This window comes from Antennarius striatus, chromosome 9 (assembly GCF_040054535.1).
Source record: "Antennarius striatus isolate MH-2024 chromosome 9, ASM4005453v1, whole genome shotgun sequence".
Classification (NCBI taxonomy): domain Eukaryota; kingdom Metazoa; phylum Chordata; class Actinopteri; order Lophiiformes; family Antennariidae; genus Antennarius; species Antennarius striatus.
The window spans coordinates 20,124,941-20,139,960 of record NC_090784.1 but is presented as its reverse complement, the minus strand read 5'-3'; the positions used below and the strand labels follow the sequence as shown (position 1 = coordinate 20,139,960).

Here is a 15,020-nt window from a genome sequence, read left to right as displayed (position 1 = left end):
ACGCTCGTCTGGACGCGCTGACAACCCCTGACAGCGGCTCGACTCGACTGAACGCGTCCGGGATAGATGCGCTCAGAGCGGCGTGACAGCTTTTTATTTTTATTATTATTTTTTAAATTCTTAACGCGATTCCGGGAGATTTGCCAAGTGGAATAAAAGACGTGGGTTCGGGGGAGATTCGGTGAGGAGAGGAACGGGGAGCACATGAACGTTTCCCCCCCCCTCCCACCTCCGTCAGCAAACCGTATAGGACAGGGTGTTATTTAGATTCAGAATCATGCTTGGGGGGCGCAACTTTGCGAGACGTTTGCTGATCTGACGTGAAAGAAGTGTTTTTTTTTAATAATTATTTTTATTATCCGCCGGCTCGACTGCATGAACGTGGAACCCTGTTATCGGTGAACGTGAACGCGTCCGTTCGTTACGCAGCCTGGCGCCGCTTTTTTAGTTATTTTTTTTAAATATATATATATATTAACGATGCGCATGTTTAAATCCCGTAGTCTGTGTTTGATGTTCTTTTTGCTGTAATTTAAAAAAAAAAAAAAAGGTGGTGTTTTATTTTTATTTTTTTTGAAAAGTTGCCAAAAAACAACAAGAACAAGAACAACCCCGATCCGGATCCCGTCGATGCGGCCCAGGCCCCCACAGCTCGCCTGCGCGGATTCTAATCGATATCCGTGATAAAGACAGCCCCTGGAGAGGAGCGATCACGATAAGTATCGAGGGAGGGAGGGGGGGTGGGTGTGTGTTCAGAGTCCCACATATCCAGTGTGTACTCATGCCTCAAAGTGGCAGAGAGAGGACGCGTTAGAGGGGGGCTGTCAGGGGTAAATACTGGAAGTTAAGGCGACGCGTCAACAAAAAAAAGTTTCAATGGTTTTCCGAAAGTTGCCCGGTGTGTCTGCATCGGGCATGGGGCTGCGTTTGTCCCAGAAATTCGTCTTTCTGCTCTTTCTGTCCGGTTTGGTGACGCTGTGTTTCGGGGCCCTTTTCTTTCTGCCCGATTCGGTTCGGTTGAAGCGCATTTTTTTATCCAAAACCGAAACCCAACCCGTCACCGTCGGCTCGGAAAACGATGCCAGGGAGCATTTAAAAAGACCCAAGGAGCTGGATCACCCGGGGGCGATGACCTCCACCAAAGGAGAGACCAGCACCAAGATGAGAACCTGGAGCCGCAAACCGTCCGTGTCCCGGGAGGGGGCCGAGGAGCGGCTGGCCGGCGGCAGAGCGCAGGAGGATCTGACTCTCCTCAGGTCCAGGACCGAGTCCGCCTCGGAGAAAGCCACCGCCTCCGACTACAGCGTCCACTCGGATACGTTCAGTTACGGTAGATTCAAGAGGTGTCTCCTCAAACCCCCGCTGGGGAGGGACGGAGGCAAACCGAGCGACCCGAAGACCGACGAGCGGCGGGAGAAAGTCAAAGAGGTGAGGAGATGCGTCAGGACGCGTGGATGTGGCGCAGGAGACGGGTGGGTGGGGGTGGGGGTGGGGTCAGTGGGGGGGGAGAGGGGTAAAGAGTAAAACAGGAAGTATGTTTATAAAAGATATTTCATCAAGAATAATAATGAATAATTGTCATTTCTGAAAATGTGTGTTAAACTGCAGCCGGTCACTGTACAGGGAGAGGGTGGTGTGTGTGTGTGTGTGTGTGTGTGTGTGTGTGTGTGTGAGAGTGTGTGTCAGCTGTATCACCTTTGCCCCCCCCTCCGCCTGGAAACCACGTGACTGCTCAGTGACACTTTGGCCAGCAGCTCTGGAAGTCAGTGTGTCAGTTTTTTTGTTGACCCCCCCCCACCCCCCCAGCTCCAATAGGGGCTCCAGAGTGGGAGCGTCTGTGGATCACACATCTGTTCTCACTCAAGGCAAAGGGGAGATGTGGTGGTGGTGGGGGGGGGTCCTGTTATCACTCTCACTTCCAGGCGGCTGTCATCCTCCTCCATCCGCCGCCCTTCAGGCCGATGCTCTTCTGAGTTGCTCTTCTGTTGCCCCTACGGTCTCTCTGGTTGCCTTTTTGTCCTGACGGTTGACGTTCGTGTCTCCAGCTCAGACGTAATTCCAAGGGAGGAGCTGTAAAACCAAACCTGGTTCATGTCTGCATCTTTATTCTTTTGATGCAAACTTCTGTGGAATCAGATGTTTACTCATCCGCCTCTCGGATTCTTTTGTTGTGTACAAAGAAAAATCAGCGTCTCGGTGGTTTTTCCTTTGGTGTGTGACATTCCAGACAGACGGTCCCCCCCCATCCAAAGCCCACAAAAAGGGTCTGCTCCAGCCTTCCGAGTGCCTCAATGCCCACCCTGTGAATGGGCATTGTTTTCCTCAAGTGCCAACAAGTAGCAGCCCCCCCCCCCGTGTGTGTGTGTGTGTGTGTGTGTTCTGTGCACCCACGGCCAATTGAGGGGGGAAAACGAGGCATAATGACAGTCTGATCACACACCACCCATTTTCTGAAGCCAGCCCGCCCCCTCGCTGAGCTCCCGTCCGGAATGCCAGCGAACGGTGCTAAAGCCATCCAATGTGCTGTCTACCTGTTCCAGGTATGCCCCCGCCCCCCCCTACGTCCCCCCTGTTAATGGACGGTTCAGTTTCCTGTGAAACCCAGAGCCGCTTGAAGATGAGAGTAACACCAACCCACCTCCTGCGTGTGATCCCGTCTGGATTCGGATCGATCTGGACTTTGACGGGCCGTCGAGGCGTCCGTTGCTGATCCAATGATCTGCATCTGTTTCCGCTTTAGTTCTGCACGGGTTTAAAAAAAATTTTTTTTACGGTTGTCAAAGTTGTGCGTGTGTGCAGGTAATTCAGAGTAATGAGTGGTGTGTCAGGGAAGTGGACCCCCCCCCCTCCACCACCACCACCACCACCTTAGAGATGAAACGTCTCAGTGGATGTTTAAGAGACAAAGATTTGATTCCAGTTTGGAGAAAACTCCAAAAGCTGTGATCTCCGTCGGTTAAGACAGTGTAGGAACTGTTTACGGCGGTAGGTCAAGAGGTCAAAAGGTCAAGCCAAATGAACGCCTGATTCAAGTTGTCACGAATCTACTTTATTAATGATAGCGTCATTTAAATACAGCCAACTAAAGGAATGTGAGACGTTTTGCAAAGACGGTCCACTAAAAAGTGATTTTTACCTTCTTTAACGAGTTTTCAATCGAAGCTAAACTTCATCTCAAGAGCATTTAAGAATAATCAAAGTAAAGCATGACTATTATTGTTGTTTAGAATAATAAGGAACATGTTTGTTAGGGAGAAGACAAACATTAGGTTGATGTTCAGTAGTCTTCAAAAAGTCACGATACTCCAGCTCAGTAAATGGCGCCATGGTGATGGCATCTTGAATCCGATTGGCCGGCTTTTCAAGGAGAAGAAAAATGTCATGTCGTCGTTCATTTACACTCGACAACTCGTTCAGGTTTGGAAGCTACCCTTTCCGTAACATCTCCCGTCTTCTGGTGCTTCGTTGCATCAACAGACTCTCCCAATGCCCCGCATCCCAGAATCCCGACTCCTCCGTGTGTCAGAGGAGGAGTTCTGGGGTTTCATTGTTCTCCCGATAGACGAACGAGGCGTTCTGGCTTTACCTCATGAAACCGACACGTTGGTGAAGAAACTGAAATAACATCTCGACTCTTCAGGCACAGTGTGATCTTACAGGAACCGCTCTGTCGTCTGGGACGAAATCTAATAAGAAGCAAAATTAAGTTGTAAGTAAGAACAAATAAGCTAAACCTGACAGATGAAATTACCTTGTTTGCGTGAATATTTTAAATTTTACCCCAAAATAGATTTCTTGACACATAGCACGTGTTTTTGTATTTTATCACCCTATATTTTAACTTTTAATCAATAAAACAACAAGTAATGGTTCAAAATATGATGACTAGAGATGCATTTCTCTTCTCAGGAGTGTACAAAGTGTGAAACTACATAGATAATACAAAACATTTCATGTTGTTGCTGTTGTGCAGTGCAAGTTATTATGTCTGCAATCTAAAAATTCCCTCTTAGCAGTAATGACCGCTGAGCCGGTCGTCTGAATAAAACGGTGTTGCCAAGCGTTGCTTGTGAGCGCCGTGACCTCGTTCCGCCCTTCGGTCCCCCCTGCTGTCCCCTGCGAAGAAGCAGGTGTGCCAAACAACCTTCAGCCTGAGTCCCGGAAAAATGGCCACCTGCTGCGTTTAGAAGAAAGAAGCGTGAGATGAACAAAGTCTTAAAGGAAAAGGTTGACACTCTCCCGGCGCTCCCACTGAGCCGTAACATTTGCGCTTTCCCTCTCCGCTGTGGATGCTGTTTGGAATACGACCCCATCATTGTGTTTTGGGCTGTGAGGAAGTGAGCTGCTGGGTCGATGGGTATTGATATATCTCGCAAGTCAATGGCTCCTGAGATGGATATTAACAACCCGCTGCTGCCAGGCATTGACGCAGGACTGGAGAAACGTCACACCAATAAATAAATGGGCCCTCAGTTTGTTCCTGTTTGGGCTAATTTTTACATTTTTTTTGACCAAAGGTTGATTTTTTTTTTTTTTAACCTGGATAAATTAAAAATAATTGGAGTTCAATTCATGGGGAGTTAAGTTAAGAGTATTTAGTTTCTGGAAAACCCTGTGAATGTTTCCTATATGAATTATATTTATTTTATTTCATGTGCAGTTTGTTTTTTTGTCCGTAACACAAAATCCACTTATTGGAATTTCATGAAACTTGGTGGGAGCCTCAAACATGTGGCTGTGAAGAACTCATTGAATTTTGGATTGTGTAAGTTTAGGAAAAGGGTTGGAAATGGCAAAATATATCTGATCTCTGCATTTCCGTCCAGATTTTTCCGGACCTTGTTGGAAGGGTTGAGCCTTACCCCAAAGAAGGAACTGTTGAATTCTGTAATAGATCCATATTATGGGGTGCATCCAAGATTTGTTTGACGTTATAAAAACTCCGATGGTAAACTGACACTGAGGATGTGGACAGGTTGCTTTAAGCCACACCCTCACGCCGCACAGGTGACCCTGAAGGTGAAAACAAATCCTGTGTTTCACAGAATAACAGGAAGGATAAAAACTTCAGAGCCCAGCAGAGAAGCTTTTTTTTTTTTTTTTTTGTCAGTCAGTAATAAAAGCTGATTACACCGTACAATACTGGGTCTTTTCCCTGCAGGCAATCACTGCAGGAAGTTGGTGATCAGGTGAGATGCAGGGGGGGGGGGGGGGGAACGGAAGGATGGGAGGAAAACGGGGAAGATAGTTAACATCCTTTTTTGCACTCATGGCAGTTTTCTGCTTTGTGGTGGGGGCATTAACTCCAGGGCAAGTATTTCTGTTTAGGCACGCTTTTCTAGAGGTGTGTGCGTGCGTGTGTGTGTGTGTGTGTGTGTGTGTGTATGCGTGCACTGGTATACACCTCTTTATAGATAATTCCATGATGCACATAGGCTGCTTTGTATGGGCGTATTTGTTTATTTTTGGTGTGTGTGTGTGTGTGTTTGCTGTGTTCTGTCCTTCGTGCTCTGTGTGTGTGTGTGTGTGTGTGTGTGTGTGTGTTTTGCTGTGAGCCAGGGGCCGGAATGGAGGATTAAATCACATCTTGAAAGAATAAAACTCCTTAACAGCTGTTCCCTCTTGCCAGGCCTGCGAGGTCCAACTCTTCCTTTCATCGTGTGTCAGAGTAAAGATGTTCTGTATCTAACCTAATCAATAGTTCCCTTTAACAATACATAATTGATTAATCATGAAGAACAGAGGTGTCTTCTTCATAGAAACACCTCCATCCCCTCCATCCACGTCACGTTTAGCTTCTTGCTCCTCTTTGGGCTGCATTGACTGTCATTTAAAATGATGCTGTAATATTTTTTTCCCCCCAAAATTCATCTTGGCATTGATTAATCATTAACATCCCTGGTTTTGTGCGTTTTGTTAAACGTTTCCCTGCAGCGTCGGGTCTCACACAGCTTTTCCCTTCTCAGTGACGTGTCCCAGTCAACAGTTTGCAGATGTTTTCCCTGAAACCGCCTCCTTGTTCTTTGCCTCCGCACTTCCATATTTGCACAGTCTTTTTAAATACGACCTCGCCGGTCTATTTGCTCGCTGTTCTTGTCCGAGGCCCCCGTGTCTCTGTTTATCGAAGCCTGCGGGCGCTGCAGCAGTTGCCAGAAAAAGCAGAAAGGGTCCCAAACTAGAATCCCTGTACATCCTTGACCGCCGTCTCCAACAGAGGAGCGCTAAGAAGCCGAGAGAGGCTGGTGGACACGTTACTGACGGCAGTCGTGTAAACTCATGCTTTTCTCAGATTTCATTGTCTCCCCCCAACCCCCCAGCATCTAAAAAGACGTTCTTACAACATTGGGCTTTTCCTTTCTGGTGCCGTTTCTTGGATGCACATTTATCTTGCGTTGACGGTATTGCTGACACAATGGGGTCAGTGTAAGTTTACAGCTTAATCCTCCCTCCTGAAGGATCAAGAATACTGGAACAAAAAAAAAAAATCCACTTTCATTCCCGACTTGATGCTGTCAGGATCGTCAGTGTTCCTCATCTTTGGGATTTATCTCACGATAAAACCAAAATCATACTCGACTTGGGCCTTGACCCTGACCTTTTTTTTTTTGCACTTGAGGGATTAATGGCCTCACGTTTAGATACAGGAAGTGGATCGTTTGCTTCTGCTTCCTCTCCAGCTATATGGAATAAAACGTCACTCACCTCTTCCTCACCCAGCCTGACAAATCAACAAATCAGAAGGAAAAACAGTCGGAAAGAGAACAACTAGCCTGCATGGAGGACGCCGACCCCCCCTCCCCCGCAGAGTTCCAACCCCCTGCCTTTATTCTGGTCTAATTGGTCTGAAACAACATGTGTGGCTGTGTTCACGGCATTGGGGCGGGGGGGGGGGACGCAGCATGACCCCACATGTCTTCTTATCTGGTCAGTTTTTATTGCTGGTGATTTTTTTTTTTTAAATAGAAATCTGTCGCCTCCTTCCTGCATCTCGGCGTGTCGCCGCCGCGCCGCCGCAGGCGTGTTTCCTGCCAACCAGGCACCACCAGAGAGCTGCTGCTGCAGACTGACCTCTCTGCCTTTGTTGGTATTGTGTTGTGACATGATTTCATCCATACTTTAAAGACGACTGAATAATGCTCTCAAGCCTTTGACCCACAATTTAGGGCGCGTCCCCGGAGGACAACATCTTTTTTTCCCCCGCTAGACCTCTTCCACAAGTCGGTGTCGTCTTTGCTTCAAGTGGGGATCGAACTGGAAAAGACGGCGTCTCCTTGCTTATTTTCTTCTTCATCAGCATCAGTGGGCAAATAGCATTAATTAGCCGAAAGCTTACAAGACCATTTTAAGGAGAGCTGGGTGTATTTGTTCATTATTATCGCAATTAAACACCTAATCAAATGGCAGCAACAGTGTTCAGTGCTCATTAGGGAGCCGTATGGATTTCTTCTGGTTTCCATCGAGGTCGGACGAAGGGGGCTGCGAGATAATTGCAATTTTCATCCGTCCTCCGGTTGATGGAAAGGCACACAAATAACAAATAAACTGATCCAATAGCTACACTAATGAATGTTTGAGTGTGCGGGAACAAGCAGTTCGCCGATGGTTAATTGGATGAGAAGTGTTGGTGACAGGCCCTTGAGCGTATCTCTGGAGGACAAATATTACACCGGACAGAAGCCGCTGAATAAGGAGGATCGTCTCATGCGATGTCTTTTTGCAATAAATAAACCCCTTCAAAAACTTTAAAAAAAAAAGGATATTTATCTAGGAGAAGATGGTGCAAAATGAAATGTCAGTCCTTGGTGAAACAGCACTCAAAAATCCCCCCCCCCCGTTCAGGAAAGCAGCTGTCGACAAGTCAGCATTTAAGAGCCGCTCTGATAAACTACAGAAAATGATCATTTTATGTATAGTTTAAATCTCAAAGGGTTGTACATTTTGTTTGGATACTGTATAGGAGATATCATCCCAAACCTTGAATATCCTAAAAAAAACCCACCTTTTTTCCCTATAAATTTAATTTAACTGTTTTACTTTCATGTCACAATCCATTTCTGGAACTTATTTTTTATTTTTTTCACTTTTGAAAGAGGAAGGAGGAACGTGGACGACGACAATACGGCGGCTTCCAATAACAGGAAATGGGTGGAACTTTGCTGTTCAGTTTCAGTTGTGGTTGCGGTTAACGGTTTTCTGGAGAACGTCACACATGTTGTTTCAGTTAAGAGCGGCAGCTTGTAGATAAAGAGAATCATGTTTCACTCGCTGTGAATTGTGGTGCGTACGTTGGTTAAGTGATGGGGATATTCCACAGGAAACTCCTCTGACTGATTAGAAATTCTGGTGAATGTTTTTCTAGATACTGATGTCATGTATTTTCTGCTTTATTACCTCAACAAATCCTGTTTAGGACATTGAATGCTGTCATATATTTTCATTTTCTCATCACCAACTCCAGTTGATAAAGGCTTCAGGCAAAGCTCTCCAACTAAAAAACCCCAATGCATATTGACATTATTATACATAATTATATCTTTTGAATTGATTTAGTGTAAAAAAATATACAGAGTCAATCATCTTAATTTCTCTTATCCAGTAGGGAAATCCGTCCCGCAGCTGAAACCCAGATGTTTTCATTTACGTTGATATAAAATAGAGAAAAAAAAATCAAATTCTCAAGATGGAATTGCAGAAAAGAAATCAGGTTAATAAATGTTCAGAATGATGCTTAACAATTTTGTTTTCATCAGCTGTTGAGATAATGAAATCTTTCACTCATGATCACTCATAAATGGAGAATAATTGATATTTAGTATGCAGCCTTGGTATTGACAGGGAAAAGTGGAATATGTAATCCTGACAGAGGTGTCATAAAACCAAGCAGCCTGTCAGTCAATCAGCACAAAGGAGAGGCATTAGCGCCGTTTCAGAGCCAAGTCAGCTCCTACCTTGATCCCCTGTGCTCAGACTTGGGTACTTCTGAGTCATGCTAATGATCTTATTACACTTTTAATGTGCAAACTGTACTGTTAGCTCGATCTGTCTCCAAGTTAATATGGTCCACAATTAGAGTGGAACTCTGCTGCTAAACCGAACGTTCCCATCAGGTTTCTGCCGTGCCCCCTTCCGGATACGATGATGACTCCAATGTTTGTTAGCCTCGCTCTCTCCATTCGTGTGGCATATATAATATCAAAATGACATATATACTTTATTAATGTCACTATGTTGGTGGAAAAATACAACATGTGTTGACCCCTCCTGACAGAGTTGTGAGGTTTTAATGAAATTTTTTTCTGGATTGACATGAAATGATAAAAATGTTCTTTCCCAATTCATCTCTCGTGGAGATCCGGTACGTATGAGGAGCTCAAGCCCGGGCATGTCATGTGATTTTGTTTTTCTTTGCCAATCATGTGCCTGCATGCCTGTTATTAAGCTAAACATGGGATCGTAGCTTAGCAACAGCTTCATTTTGTCATTAGATCCTAAACTGCAATCCAAACACTATATGGAGTTCCATTGGTACAAACCAGTGTGATGTATTGAACAAGTCATCGGACCAACATGATAATAAAGTTTCTGTCGCATGCAAAGCTATCCTTCTAATGCACTCTGCACTGTGATGAAGAGTATTTATCTCCAAATGTAGGATTCATAAATGATATCAAATGTGCTGAGAGAGGAGCTTTCTTTTGTTCGTAAGCGACTCATCTCTGTTTTGTATTCCTCGAGGCAGCCGTCCAAGATTTTGATGCGGGTGTTTTTCCTCTGTTTGGTTCTGAAACAATGCCTCTAACAGCATTGCTATCACACATGCAGAGATCTGTTGGCCAGAGGGGAACTTTTGCAGGCAAGTCAACACATGAATGAACTTACAATGCTAACAGAGCTAAAAGAGCTAACAGAGCAGAAAAGCCCAAACCAAAACAAACACATGGCTCCACAGGCCAACCCAGCTAACAGTGGAGGGTTTGGCACTGAGCTAATATCTCATCAGGAGAGATGATAATATGCAAATAAACTCGAATGAGGTCTTTGAGTATTTATTTACCCAGTTTTTACTTTATTGATTACAGTATTTTCTGAACTATAAGGCACACCTTCAATGAACGGGATATTTTAAAGCTTTTCAACATATAAGGCACAGTGGATTATAAAACGCACAGGATTATAAGGTGCACCTTCAATGAATGGGCTATTTTAAACCTTTTCCCATATATAAGGCACACTGGATTATAATGGATTATAAAGTGCACTGTTGGTTTTTGAGAAAATTAAAATCTTTTAGGTGAGCCTTATAGTGCGGAAAATGCTGTAGTTGGCCAGAAAATTGTGACCATCATTGCTCCGTTAAATGATTATTTACACAGCAAAATTTAATATCTCCGATATAGAATACTCAAAGGTCCTACAAATAAAGCTTGAAAATAAATTGATTAAATTTTCTACACTTTTATTCCGGACAAGTCAAAGGCAAACATGCTAATGTTTTAAGCACACACCTTTTAGCATGTTAGTCTCTGTTGAAATAAAGGTGCTGAAACTGATGTTGATCAAAACACCAAGAAATTGCGAAATTAAACAGAGGAGCTGTTTTTCTTTTGTGAAACTAGGATTTATTATTTTGTCTTAAAAGATAATGTCGGCTTTGTCACACTCGTCCCTTTGGGAACATTCTTTGTTTACATCCTTTAACCTCGTTTTGCACCTTTTTCGTTGACATGTTTCCCTTGTTTTACTGGATGAGTTGGCTTGACTCCATGTCCTGAAACAGGAAGTGTGTGTGAAGATGATCCATGATTTATCACTAGCATCCCCTGTTCATGCGTGTGTGTGTGTGTGTTGTTGTCACAGTTTGCGACTCACGCTTTGTGATTCGTGTGCCTTACCTGTGCAGTGAAGTCACTTCTTCAGCATTCACATTAATAATTTACAGCGAGTCTCAGCTCTCTGTTTTTAGGGCTTGTCCTCCAGGCCTCCAGTTCTGTTGAATTCCTCCTCACACCCTAAACACACATGACTCTCTCCCTTCCACTTCCTCCTCCTGCTATCTTTTCATTCTGCTGTGCTTTCTTATCATTCAGACTGACCTTTCTGTTTGGGAAACGCTGTGCTGTTGTACTCTTTCCCGTAAAGCGAGATCAAACGTTCCTTCACGCCTGCCTGACTCCCATCATCCTGCCCACCGAAACAGATGGATCCCATTGGCAAACGCCGCTCATGTTAGCGTCCCGCGCTAACGGCCGTGATGATTCATCCGCTAACACTGTAATCTGATCTGTAATCATGGCTTTCAAACGTTGTGATTGAACGTCAGAGTAATTGTAGAATAGATGATGTGAGGCGTCAGGTGTGAGGACGCTAGACGTGAAAACAAGAGACGCTTTGTTGGTCCCACGGATGTGATGGGTGTGGACGGCGAGGGAGTTGGTTTGTCTTTAACGCTGCAAACATTTATTTATGTCAGCATTTAGTGCTCATAATGATGTCAATATTAGTCATCAAGCTTAATTAACTGTGTGAGCCACAATTATCAATGTAATTAGAACCAATAACTGCGCCTCAGTTGAAATGCATCATCAAATGGACGTGTGTGTGTGTGTGTGTCTGTGTGTGTGTGTGTGTGTGTGTGCACTAATTTGGTTTTTAATTGTCCGGTTATTAATATAATTGCCAGAAGTAAAACCCACCCATCGCCCCTCCCAATAAAAGATGTCACTTTTATCAATAATTAAGTCAATTTTGGACTCTTGCCTTTGCCAACTCATTTTGAGTGGCGGGGGCCCCATTCAGGGGGAAGTCAGGGGGTGGAATCAATAATGGTACAAACTGGCCGTAGCGCCGGTGCTGTTTGATGCGATCGTTTTGGCGGTGGTGGGGGCCGGCGATCCTTTCTGTTGTACAGAAGATACCACAGTCAATAGAGTCTCTGGGATCAAGACACCAAAATAAAACACTGTTCAGTCCGGAAGTCTTTTCTACCTGGGGTTGACTCGTACGGCACAACCGCTTGATGGAATGAATGAACGCTCTAATTGGGCTAAAGTTTCTCCAGCATGTCTCCTGGCAACGTTTTTGTATCACCGCTCTCGGTCCAGCAGCTCTTCGAGTCTCTCCTCGATTTGAAACGATGCTTTATACGTCTGCCACTACCGTACAGTAACACCCCCCCCCCCATCTAAAACTCAACCTCCATCTCTAATCCTGCTCCAAAGCGTAGGAAGCTGCACGGCGAGTCAGGGGAAGGGGAACTGGCTGCTGATTAATATATGCTTCTACTCCCACACCATTGGACACTGACACACAGTTTACTGGAGACATCCCAATGATAACTGTGACTCGCGTTGAGGTGCTGTTACCGTTGGCGCTGCATAGTTCCTGAACTGAAACCGTTGACAACAGTGCTCCGAAAGTATTGTTTAGTAATGTTTGTCCACATTTGACTTATTGGTTGGTTCGGTTCTAAATTCCCCTGTAGTTGTGGTAGGTGATAATAATATGGAGTAAAGCTACAAATGAATGAATAGCTGTGGGCAGGCGCCGGACTCTTGAGGTCATAGTGTTGATCTGACATGGTGCAACTGATAGCTATGCTCTAAATATAATATATGCTTGGTTAGGAATGAGGAGCAGCTGAGTGGGCAGACCACGAGGTCGGGTGATGAGTGGATGTGGGGAAATTTAATACATGTGTTTGCCGGGAATGCACAAATCAGTGGGCCTGGAATGACGACGAAGGGTTAGCTGCGTGTTCGCAACAAGGAGATGAATCAGACAGAACAGAGGACGATTCTTTTTTATTTTTTATTTTAATGCGTTGATTTTGATCCAGCTCCAGTAGAATTTTTTTTTTTTTTAAACATTTCTGAAAACTGTCATCCCCATTCTGCTTGTAATCCGTCCAACTTTAATTCTTTGCCTCGCTCCTTCAGTACCATTAGTGTCGAATCAGCCCTTTTTTCCCCCCATCCATTTATCATTTGAAGATGAATGCTAATGCGCCAACGCCCCACTGAACTACTTACAGTCTCTTGACATGCATTTACATAAAGAGTACGGCATCTAAATGCTCCTAACACCCCGGACATCTGTGGTTTTTTTTTTCAGATCTCCCACGAGTTCACCTCTCGTGTGAATTTGCATGTCGCTTTGGTATGCATGCGGTAGCACCCGGCAACTTTGAATGAGTTTGGCCTCTGTGCAGCCGCACAGTTCATCAACGCCCACCTACCCCTTACTAATGCATAAATGCATGTTCTCATGCATGCCAGTTTTGAACCGTGGGCATGAATACACGATACGTCTTTGTTTTCTGCTTCGTCTTTATCAAATTTTGTCCTGGTTGACTCAGCATGTTATCTATCTGTCTGACTGATATTTTGTGCTCTATAAGTAAAAATCCCATCGTCACTAAACACTGTACATTCCAAACTGCTTGACTCCGTCCAAAACCACATCAGCTGCCCGTTGCTCTACATTTCCTCCTCCATGAACACCACTGAGAACGTTAGCCTGATGTTTATCGTCAGCTTAGCTGCGTAGCGGGTTTTCCTTCCTCTGGGCCAATCGGTTTTGAGGTTTAAAATATGAGCCAAGTAGCAGCTGGTTTTGACGCGAGGTGTTTTTAAAGTTCTTTCCATGGTATAAAAGACGTAGTCAAGGGCAAAACGGGTGTCGTTCACGCCCTCCAGCTGACTATCACTGAGTCTTCCAAGAGAAATGAAACGTGTTTCGAAGGTAAACTGTAATCTTGTAGCCGTAATTGGATTTGATCCCACATCCCTCAGCGAGGGGGGATGGAGCTGAAACCAGTTGAGAAGCTGGGAATGCTGGTTCAGCTTTTCACTTTCCTGGTCTGAAGCAGGAAATGGGAAGTGGGCTCAGCAGAAAATGTTTTCTTTTGAGATCAAACCGTATCAGCGTCAACTCGCTGCATTTCTGCCGCCGTACTGATGTTATCTGGCCGTTCGTATACTTTGAGGTCAGAGGTCGCCTCACACTCATCCACAGGTTAGAACGGGAAAAACAGGAATCGGGAATTGGAATTTCCTGCAGCCTGTTATTGATACTGCAAAGGTTCACGAGAAGTGCCGTCTCAGCGTGTGGTCACCCACCTCCATTCTACAAGCAGCTTATTTTATCGGACAGCGTGAGGAAGACGATGAAGATTTATGGCTCGTGTAGCTCATTCTAATTTCTTAGCTGAGGTGAGCTGTGAGTCACCACGCCTTCCTCCCGTTTTCATCATCCACCCTCACCTCATAATCCCACCTCCGTTTGCCTCCTCCTCTCTCCTCTTAGCATTTTGAATTATATTGGAGGTCTCATCCAGCCGCCGGTGACACGCCGTAACTCAACAAGACATCTGGTTTTAATTTTGTTCTTGTCACTCAAAGAAGGGGCTGAACACTTAATTGAAATGTTATCGGAATCGCAATATGCGTGACTTGCGATATTTAAATCGGAAGATCTGCTGTTTTTCTTCTTCAAATAAAATAAATCATGTCGTAAATGAAGCGGCGTAGCTCCAGCTTACAAATCACGTCCTTCAGAAGTAAGGGAATATCCTAGTTTGATGAAGACCCACACAAAAGCCACATCTTCATCATCACAGCTGTATATTTTGGGCGTGAAAATGAATGCAGTATTTACCATATTTCTAAAGAATATTCTGACCTTCTATTACCCCGTCACACTCTTCATGAGGGTAGATAACTCCTCCCCTTAATTGGCCCCTTAATTCAAATTCTTTCTTAATTCTTGCTTCTTTTTCTTCTGAGTTAAATCTCTTTAGCTCCTCCCCACCCCCCCGGCGGCAAGTCGAGGAGCACATGGAGTAGCCTGGGATTAAAAGGCCGCACGATTGCCAACTTAAGCATTTAAAGTTAGGAGACAATGCTGGGCTTTAGTCGACGATTTTTATGTTTTAGCAGGCAACAGGGGAAGCGACCGGCCTCCTCGTTCCACTAGTCATTGTGACGCTTATGGCTCATAACTGAGAGCTCATGCTGCCCGAA

At 44.8% G+C, this 15,020-nt stretch overlaps 1 protein-coding gene across 2 annotated transcripts in view; it reads left to right on the top strand.

Annotated features, from left to right (window-relative positions):
- Positions 1-756: 756 nt before the first annotated feature.
- Positions 757-15,020, top strand: part of LOC137601306 (mannosyl-oligosaccharide 1,2-alpha-mannosidase IC) — a 134,746-nt gene continuing 120,482 nt past the window's right edge. For both annotated transcript variants that reach the window (XM_068323450.1, XM_068323449.1), the window contains exon 1: positions 757-1,428. In XM_068323450.1, coding sequence (XP_068179551.1) covers positions 877-1,428 — 552 coding nt within the window. In that variant the 5' untranslated portion in view covers positions 757-876. The remainder of the gene's footprint in view (positions 1,429-15,020) is intronic.